At 33.0% G+C, this 10,198-nt stretch overlaps 2 protein-coding genes across 2 annotated transcripts in view; one reads left to right on the forward strand and one right to left on the reverse strand.

Annotated features, from left to right (window-relative positions):
* Positions 1 to 183: 183 nt before the first annotated feature.
* LOC110415802 (vacuolar ATP synthase subunit H family protein) lies at positions 184 to 6,569 on the reverse strand. Its single transcript, XM_089783446.1, has 12 exons — positions 6,411 to 6,569; positions 5,811 to 5,883; positions 4,992 to 5,117; positions 4,668 to 4,770; positions 4,521 to 4,591; positions 3,688 to 3,755; positions 3,433 to 3,550; positions 3,021 to 3,182; positions 2,785 to 2,910; positions 2,263 to 2,388; positions 1,398 to 1,577; positions 184 to 705 (listed from the first exon to the last, which is right to left on the reverse strand). Exons 2-12 carry the CDS (start codon positions 5,838 to 5,840, stop codon positions 457 to 459), a joined length of 1,359 nt encoding a protein of 452 aa, XP_089639572.1. The 5' UTR covers positions 5,841 to 5,883; positions 6,411 to 6,569; the 3' UTR covers positions 184 to 456.
* A 1,507-nt stretch (positions 6,570 to 8,076) lies between these two features.
* NARA5 (pfkB-like carbohydrate kinase family protein) overlaps positions 8,077 to 10,198 on the forward strand; it is an 8,264-nt gene continuing 6,142 nt past the window's right edge. The window contains exons 1-2 of the mRNA XM_021427816.2: positions 8,077 to 8,706; positions 9,727 to 9,989. Coding sequence (XP_021283491.1) covers positions 8,305 to 8,706; positions 9,727 to 9,989 — 665 coding nt within the window. The 5' untranslated portion in view covers positions 8,077 to 8,304. The remainder of the gene's footprint in view (positions 8,707 to 9,726; positions 9,990 to 10,198) is intronic.

Below are 10,198 nucleotides of genomic sequence, written 5' to 3' on the forward strand. Positions count from 1 at the left end.
TAAGGTACAGCAAAACATGTGTTATGCCCAAAGTAGAGAGAAGCCAGGTATGTCTGATTTCAGTTTCCTCACTCACAACAACAATAATCTAAACTATCATCTTAAATAGTAAGTTTTGCATACACATGGTATTATTTCTCACTTATTGAATGACAATTCAACAAAACGTTCAAAGGAACAAGATAAATAAAGGATACTAACACTTTATTGAATTCAGCTCAAAATCTAAAAAAATTATCAATAGTAATAACAATATTCTCAAGTTTAATAAAACGCAAACTAATTCTTCCTTGACATTTAGACAATCAAATGTCTGATGGAAGACCAGCCCCCAAACTCATAATTTACTCAAAAATCACAATAGAACACCCAAGGCGCTGAATTTACGATCCACTCGCTGTATTACTTCCATAGTGTAGATGACAGATGATGACCATGCACCGTTGTTAAGGCAAACTACACCTGCAAAAAGCTAGCATACTTGGCACCTAGGAAAAGCCTTTGAATGCAGAGTAAAGCATTCTTGGTAACCTCGGCACTTTCGTGGTTCATCAACTTCATCACCCGCTCTTTGGCCTTTAGGTCAGTCACTATCACCCTCCCAGCAGGATGGTGCTGAATAAATTGTGAGAGATCAAAGCAAGCAACAGCCAGAGCTCTTGAATCATTCGATGAGTCCATGATTGTAATGAGGACCCTTAGAATCTGGGAAAGTAGATAACAACTAATTATCACACAAAGTTTTTTATTTCGATATTCAAAATCACTGCCAGTATGGCTATTTTAACTGATCCTATTCTTTTCCAATGATGTTAAGATGCATAATACAAAAAGTATATAATAATAAAAACCACCATCGTAAAACATCACAACAGCAGATGTCTATTTATTGCTAGGATAAACTCATCAAGAATCAAAGGATGCCCTGACTTTTGCCAGAGGCACTACATCAGAATGTATTATTACGATATGGACATTCTTTTCCTTTACCACATTTATTGCTAAATATACAGATCTATACTATATACATATAATTGTTGCCAAATTGCGAAAGAACCTGAAAGTCACATAATGACTGATCAACTTCACTATCGTCCTGTGGCAGTACTGTCTTAAGCGTAACAAGACATCTAACAAGATGCCAAGAATACCATAACAGACCAAAATTCCTATACATACTAGCAGTCAAACTGCATGGGAATGTGTGGAAATGGGGGTTGGTGTTCTTCACATGTAATAAAAAAATCAGGGTTGTCAGTATATTTTACACAGATCAATAGGACAAATTAGCATTGTTGTATTTGATTCCCTCTTCAAAAAATAAGCCCATGAGAGAGTAAACAATGCGAGAACTTGAAAGCAAAGAGAAAGAAAATAGATAGGAAGACAAAATATACCTGGAAATCATTCTCTTCAAAGCATGTTATATTATCACGCCAAAATAATGGATCTTTATGCATGGGAGACCAATCAAGATGACCAAGGAGAACTTCCTGTTTATATTTATCAAAGGAACTCAATTTCTTAATGTTATCCTTCAGCCCATCTTCAAGTTGATTGAGTGCCTCCAACAAATCCTATGAGATACCACAAGAATTCAAGACACAAATAAGCCAGTAAAAATCATTATGCTAGAGAGTTCATACGATTCAGCACAGATGCAGTGAATCTAACAATTAACTTTTCATGCCAAAAAAAAAAACCACTCCAACAATTAAGTCTGATTACAATTGCAAAGTAAGAATAGGTTTAGTGGCTCAACAATGAATCAGATATGCAATTGGGATGATGGAAATATATGGCACATAACCAGGCTCATTTCATCATATCTGCACAAATATTCACCTAAACGGCTGCAACTATAACATAAAAGGCGCAGCTTGAACACCAATAAGTTCAGGAATGAGTTAACTGATGGAGGTTAAACAATAAATGCAAGGAATGTTCAGAAAAAAATTGATTGAGAGGAGGAAAGAAACATACTGCACATTTATGGCCAAAAAGATATCTGAGAGCTTGGGTTATAGTATGCACCACTGACCACCACAAATACTGATTGTGATGGTGATGTTATTTTTGTCAGATAAAAGATTGTAAAATATGGTCTTTCTAGTGGCTGAAGTGACATATATGCCCACATTAAAAAAACATGCTCAGTGTCACTTATCAAGATCTTTTGTTTACTCAACCATTGACTAAATAATAATAAAATATGTTGATAATGACATAGCAATATATGTGTTAAAACTACCATTTTCTTACCTCATCACTCCATGCTTGTGCTTTCAAACTCTGAACAATTTGTGGCAGTCCAAGGTCTACCATCTGAGCACCAAATGTGCCTTTGGACAACAAGTTCCTAAAGGTCAAGATTATAACCCTGACAACCTGGCAGCCATCATGATGTGCAAATAAATAAATTTACCAAATCAAACATATCCAATTTTTGTGAAAGGCAAAACATATCCATTTAAAATGATTAACTAGCATGACCAATTGATAACATAGTTTGAACAAGAAAAAAATAGATAACATACTAACATATGAATGAGCCTGCAGTTGAAAGCATGAATTTTGTACCAAGTAACAAATAAAGTTTGGAAATGATAGAAAATTATGGCAAAGGGCACAACAGGAAAGCTAAGAAAATTACTGAAGTATCCTCATATAAAATGTTATAGGATGCCTGCTATGGATAATTCTTATTCCAACAACAAATATAGTACAAGGCAGAACCTGGACAAAATGAAAATGGACTTGACCAACTATGAAACAAGACCTCACCTTCTCCTTGGTGGAACTCTTAACAACATCAACCAGTCGTGGCAGAGTTCTAGACGTTGCCAAATACTCAAGTGCAGGTTCATAGTAAGATAAAAGCCACAGGCAGAGACATGTCTCATATAGAAGCTGTTAAAAAACTTAGTTGTCAATATCAGAATTATACCATGCAAACGGCTTACAAAGAAAAGTGTCTCAGTTCTAAAACCCTCCACCTGAAAATATGGGAAAAAAATTACCTGGATAGATTGCTGGGTGGATGCTGGAGAAATTAAAGGAATCAGTAACTTCACCCCATCTGCCTGAACAAAGGAAGATCTGACAACAGGTTCCTTCAGCAATGATGCAAGGCAATTGATGGCAGTCGGAATACCACGACTAGGATGGGAAGGCTTTCTCAGCTACAAAAGACATTGGAAATCAGGATGCTAGTGTAAGGACAACTACCATCTAAATTGGCAGAAAATTAGAATCCTTTTCAGAAGAATCATTCCAGTAATGCATGTGAACAAGGGAACTAGAGACTATTTATAAGGAAACTTCCAAAAGGCATATAAAATCATAGGGAGCGTCTAGTCAACTTCTCCAGCTATAAGAAATGACTGATACTTTGCATACCATGAAAAATATAATCCAAAGCAGTACACTGACCTGTGTGCAAAGCCATTCAACCAAAGCTTTAAGCACATCATCAATGGTAGTGAACCTTTTCTTTGAATTTGAGGCTTCACCATTTGCAACAACGCCATCCTGGGCTTTTGGCCGGGCACTATAAATTAATAGAAACAGAAGAAAATTTAGAAAGATGAAAAGACTCATTAATTAAAGCATGTAAGTGACTATGCCATTGGGTTATGTTTCTGTAAACCTATACTTTATTACTTAGATGGATCACATTTTTTGTACCTTACTATCAGGGCAAGTATCTTGCAGCTCTTTTCTTGTATGAACCAGTTACCTTTCCAGAGCAATCTGAAAGTAGACGAAATTGTAGATTTTTAGTTTTAGTTCAGATCATTTAGTACAAGAACAAATATCTTCACACTTAAACCAACACACGCTTGTATTCTTCCGATTCTGTAAGGTAAACCAAAGTTCAAAATTACTCAACTTTCTTAGGAAAAATACCACAATTCCCACTATTAATCTATCATAATCCACACAGACACAGTGTCCCTAACAATTACCAAACATTTAAATTGCAAGCCAGCTGCATACATGTGTATTTTCGATTACGTGATATCATATACACATAAAAAACCATGCTTAATGTTTGTTTAAATTTAGATAGAGAACTTATAGTACACAATCACATAAAAATCAGTTATGTGCAAGACATTGAAGAATCCTGATACTCTTACAAACTCATTACACCCTACATCAAGCAAGAGAGGAAAAGAGCATAGTGCTTTCAAGCGTGCAACACCTACTTATGAAATGAAAAAAGTATCCTAAAAATCATAGCATCACTAACTATCTATTCCAGGGAGATTAAGAGGCTTAAGTATGAAAGAATTAGCTAGAGTCAAAAGCAGATTCAGCACCTAGGAACCAACTCATTAGACGTGAAGTGAAACAAATATGTACTATATTTGGAAAGCTAATGCTAACGGTAAAGGAATACACCAAGAAGACATCTGATGGTCTAGTAGAGTACTACTTGCTAATTGGAGATTGACAAATTAAAGAGTATCAGCAATAAATTAACGGTGAAAAAGATTTTGAGTAAAAACTTAACTTAAGAAAGGTTCATAAGTATCTTCATTTGCAAGAGACTTGTCATGAAATAATCTGGCTCGTTTAGGATTGGCTGCAATAGAAAATAAATGATAAGCAAAATTATTTATGACGAATGTGTTATCACAAGATCAATATTCTTTAACTACCTGTGAGCATTTCATCAATTAAAGCCAGAACATACTCCACTGTTTCTTCCTTAAATATATCACGTAATATACTAACAAACACTCGAACATAGGCTGGACCATCCTGTGACAGCAATTTCACAAACAGAATTATTGCAAAGACTCCATGAAAGACACTTCCTTCTATTAGATTTTCTATAGAATTATAGTAAGGCTTTCAAAAACTGATTTAGTTTTAAGACAGATAAGAAATTAATAAAATTATCGAATTAATTGGAAAGGAAAAAAGAACATATACATAAATAATACCCAGCTCATAAATTAATTAGAGCTATAAAGCATTACATCATCCAACAATTGTGCCCTGTAACTTTCAGCTCTATTATCATAACGCCTTAACAGCTGAAGGCCTGTTCCTGAAATCAGCTTAGTCGTCATGTAAGTTTCCCATGGGATGTCCCTCTTCAGAACCTTTAAAAGAGAATAAGACACCAATCAAAATGGAATCCCCATTACCTACCCAGTAGCTATTCATAAGTAACTCTATCTTATAAAAACATTTGAAAAAAATAAGTTAGATTCTCTGAAGCAAGAAATCACCAGGACAACATATATAAGGGATCAAATGTCCAACAAATGAAGATCAAGGAAAATTTAAATACAAAAGCAAATCATTATGCACTCCCCCTGTCCGTGATGAGGTGAACAAACAAACAATCCGAAAAGTCTAAAAGAATCCTAAAACTCGTGTAGCCCATGAAAGCAGTTTGCGAGGAGAACATGTAACCTATTATCAAGTAGCTCAATGCTATTCAGATTTTTATAAAACTAAAATACAGCTTCAAGTAAAAAAGATTGACATTCAACAACAGAAAATAAAACAAACAGCCAAGGAAGTAACTGAATCAACCATAACAGTTTACATTTCAATCTCTAATTCTTCCAGAAAAACTTTCTACAATATTAATGTCTAATTCTTCAAAAATCTTATTTGCTCTTACATTTTTGCCTCCAGAAGCAAAGGGCAAAAAACAACAACCAAATTATACCTAAAGTTTTCAAATTTGGACACCACAAAAAATCAAAACTTGAAAATTAACAAAACACTTACTTTGTCTATAACATCACAACTAACAAAGGAAATAAAGTGATCGGATCACAAACCTGCTCAGTGTTTAGTTCAGCATGGTCCATTGATACTCAAAAACTACTTCAAATTCCACACGAATTCAAACCCCTAAAAAATTTCACCAAAAATAAAAATCAAATAATTAATAAATCTAAAATCAAACTCCCTTCCATTCTAACTACAAATACACAAGAGAAATTTATAAGCTTTTTAATTTTATCAAATCTGAGAAATTAAAATTAACGGATCAAATCTGATTTACTCTAACTTAAACTTTAATTCATATCTCAGTTAAAAATTCATAAAATTAAAAAAAAAACAGTTACCTGTAGAGTGAAGGAATTTAATCCGAGAAAATGCAAGTTGAATCTAACCAGATTACGTGAAAATGCAGCAAAATTTCAAAGAAAGAATTAATTACGAAAATAAATTAGGTCAAATCACCTTTTAATTCATTAACAAAAATTTTAAAAGTACTTAAAAAATAAAGTGTCCATGCAGAGAAACGAAAAGGGAAGTCAAAAACGGAGTGTTGTTTGGATTGAAAGAAAATTCGCAGTAAATTCGAGAAAAAGTGGAAGAGATTTGAGAGAAAATTTAGGGAGGAATAAATGAAACGATGCCGGATCACTCACCTGAAATTTTGTTCTTTATTTTTTTTTTTTTCTTTCTCTGGTGTGGCTCTGCTCTGGCGAGAGAGAGAGAGAGAGTGATCGTGAAGAACTTCAAACGGATTTCGATTTGAAGAGTTTTGATCTAGTGCTGCCGTGACTTCCGTAATTTTGGCTCCTGTTCTAATACATTATCGACGCGTGTATTGACAGGAAGGCAATTCAGAACATTATTAACCCTTCATAATGAATATCAGTACAAACTGCAAAGCACATGAGGGAACCAAGATATACCCAAAAATTAAATAATTAAAAAAAATCAAAGTTTTTATCTTTAAATCCTTTTTTTTTAATTTCTAACTTGTATAGCTCTCATGATTTGAATTGTTCCAGTAATTCATGTCCAATTAAGAAGTCTCATGGTATCTGGATTTGAATTCAGCATGTCCTTTAGGGCTTAACAAGGATGGATTTTCGATGGCCATTGTCATGGTGAGGAAATTTCCTAGAAATTGCAATGCTTTTTATAGTTTTTATGTTCCATCCCTCACCCCATCTCTTTTTCTTATATATATAAAATAAAAATTATTAAGACTCGGTTCTAAAACATTTTTTATACAATGTAGATAACTAAGACTTGAATTTAGAATTTGTTGGTGGAACTTAGAAAAACTCTTTCGGTTCAAATTTATGACTTTTCTTATTAAAAATAAATAAACAAAAAATAATATTTGAAAAACAAGACCAATAAATTGACTGCATGTTTGGTTGGTGAATAGATAGTCATTCCCACAAACTAATAAATTAAAAAAAATTAAGTTTATAAAATGAGAAAAAAAGTTTATTATGTAAGTTCGAAATTATATGTTAAAAAAAAAAACTAAACAAAGTAACTGCAAAAACTTTTTACAATTTTTAAGATGGATTTAAGTTTTAAAAAATTATTGTATTATACTCTTATATTCAATTAAATCTCTCATTTTTTATTACATTTAAATTAATTTTTAAATTTTTATTTTAAATCAAACAAATAATTCAATTTCATAAAAATATAATAGTCGCTAAATCTAATGTTAATTTTCTTTTTATCTGCACAGCATATGACTTGATTGATATAATCATGTAATAAAATTAAAAGGTCTAAAACTTAGATTCCCCAATTATGATCATTTGTCAAAATTATAAGAAAAAAAAATCTGAATCTTTTAAAATTTTTTCATTTTTCTCTTTGTTCTATTTTTTTTTAAAATTTGGTAAAAAATAAATAAATTTTAAAAAACCTATTTCAATTAAAAAAGAAAAACTAATAAAAAAAATTATAATTTTATTAATAAGTGATTTCATTTATTACAACTCATGGCATTTAATAAGGTTATTCATTATCAACAGATGTTAGGATGTCATGTCAAAAATAATTTGAATGAAAATGACAATTGTCACTATAGCTAGCAACAATTATATTTTCATTAATTGTAAACGCTTATCGGAAAAAAATCATTAAAATTAGCAAAGGGTTAAAGAGTGGTTATGTGTCGTTGAAGATCTTGTTTAGGCATTAACCCCTTTTAATATCCAGTCTAAGGACTTTTCGTAGGAACGAAATCTAACAGTCCAAGACAGGCCACGTAACCAAATCTTGGAACTCAAAAAATTAAAATGGAAACACATTCAACGCCTTCGTTTTATCCTTAACACAAGAAAATGGAAAGACAAAGCTAAGACTCTCCTTCTCTCTCTCAAACCTTCACCTATGTCTTTGTGGATGGAGATGTCTTCCTTGGCCTCTGCTTTCACTTCTCCATCCTAAACTAGGAAACCCAAAACCCAGAATTCCAAAAAAAAGAAAAATCCCATTTTAGTCAATAAAACAAAGAGAAAAGAACTAGAGGAAATAAATTGAACTTTGAAGGAATTTACCATGTCTTTCTCTTTCCTTAATTCTATTTCATCTCCTCCTCAAACTAATTCCGTCTTTTGCTCTCCATTTTTCTCTCTTTACCACTTGCATTCTTCTTCTTTCTCTCCCCTATATCACCGCAAAGAAAGTTATGCGAATGGGAGGATTATGAGAGCTTCGGGGTTCTTGGGTGATGAGAAAGGCAATGAGAGGGTGAATTTTGGTTCAATGGGGAAAAAAGAAGGTGGGCTCTTTTGGGTTTCTTCTCGTTGTAGTTCTAGACGGAGGAGTAGCCGTAGTAGCAGCAAAGAAGAGGAATTTGAGAGTGAAGGAGGGGAGGAGGAGGATGAAGACGAAGAGAATGCTGGGTCTTTTTGTGTCTTGCCTGACAGATGGGATGTTCTTGGTCTTGGTCAAGCCATGGTGAAGTTTCTTCCTTTTTTTCTTGCTTTTTTTAAAAGGTTTTGTTATTTCTGTAAATGTTTCTTTTTAGTTCTTATAAGAAAATATAGGAAACAGATAAGAGAATTGGATGTTAAGGAAACAAGCCATTTAATTAGTATATTTTCTGTTCCCTTTATTACAGAGGATAACGAAATTTTTTGGCTTCTATAAATGTAGTTATTATATTTCAATTTCCCTACATAAAATTTGACATTGATAAAATTAAGCAAACAGCTAAAATATAGTATGTTTATCGAAATATTATTGTTCCATTTAAAAGTAAATTATGCATTTTGTTATTACAAAAATTTAAACTTTAATTATTAAAAAATGTTATGCTTCCGTATTTAGAATTTAGATGCATATTCAACCTCTATTTTCAGAACCAAAAAACATAAAATAAAAGTGACAACCTAATAGAACCTAATTAAATGAGGTGCTTGACTATGTATTAGTAATAAAAAGTTAGGATCAAATTGGAGTTTCCCCCCTATTTCTCTGGCCATTGACAACATGTAGAAATTTTGCCTAGGGGTCACAAAGAATTGTTTGCCTTTCTACATTTTGTTTGTTAATTTGCTGTCTGTCAGTTTGTTTTTACTGGTTTGTGCTTTTGTAGCTTCATTTAAACGTGAATTAAAAGAAGTTGAGTTGTGAAATGAAATTCTTAAGGACAAAAACTGGTATGGAGAAAATCTGGGTGATGGTATAAGATTTCAATAGAATCACAATGGGGCTGGATTTTCAGAACTCAACTCTTTATAGGTCTGCTTTATTTATTTATGAACTTTTAATTTATTTAAATTCTCTGCAAACACAAGGAATTGATTGCAAGACCAGTTGCTTGTATTCTTAACACCTGTTGTTATTATCTCATTCTTTTTTGTTTACTCTAATTTTAATTTCTGTTTGGCAGCTTTTGATATAGTTTTGTTTGCATGTTTTTGTTGTGAAAATATATTTATTTATTTTTCCGACTTCTGTACCTATAACTTTTAGGTAGACTTTTCTGGCATGGTTGATGATGAATTCTTGGAGAGATTGGAATTAGAGAAGGGTACCAGGAAGGTTGTGAATCATGAGGAGAGGGGTAGAGTATTGCGGGCTATGGATGGTTGCAGCTATAAGGCAGCTGCTGGAGGATCTCTTTCCAACAGTCTGGTGGCTTTGGCAAGGCTTGGTAGTAAGCCCATTGGGGGCCCTGTGCTAAATGTAGCTATGGCAGGCAGCGTAGGTAGTGATCCCTTGGGTGGCTTTTACAGGTTAGATTTTCTTTTGAGAATATTTTGTTCTTTTGCCTTTCTCAACTTGTTTAATTGTGTGAGCCTGTTAGTGAGAAATTTCTGGTTAGTGGAACTGTGGATGTTTAAGTTCTCCAAGGAAGAATTACATTTATTTTCATTTTAGAATAAACATGTCGAATCTGATATCTCAAGCACTAACTTTATTGAATTGATCACAGTACCTATTA

Source organism: Theobroma umbraticum, unplaced genomic scaffold (assembly GCF_002168275.2).
Source record: "Theobroma umbraticum cultivar Fairchild unplaced genomic scaffold, ASM216827v3 scaffold_147.0, whole genome shotgun sequence".
In the NCBI taxonomy this organism is placed as follows: Eukaryota; Viridiplantae; Streptophyta; class Magnoliopsida; order Malvales; family Malvaceae; genus Theobroma; species Theobroma umbraticum.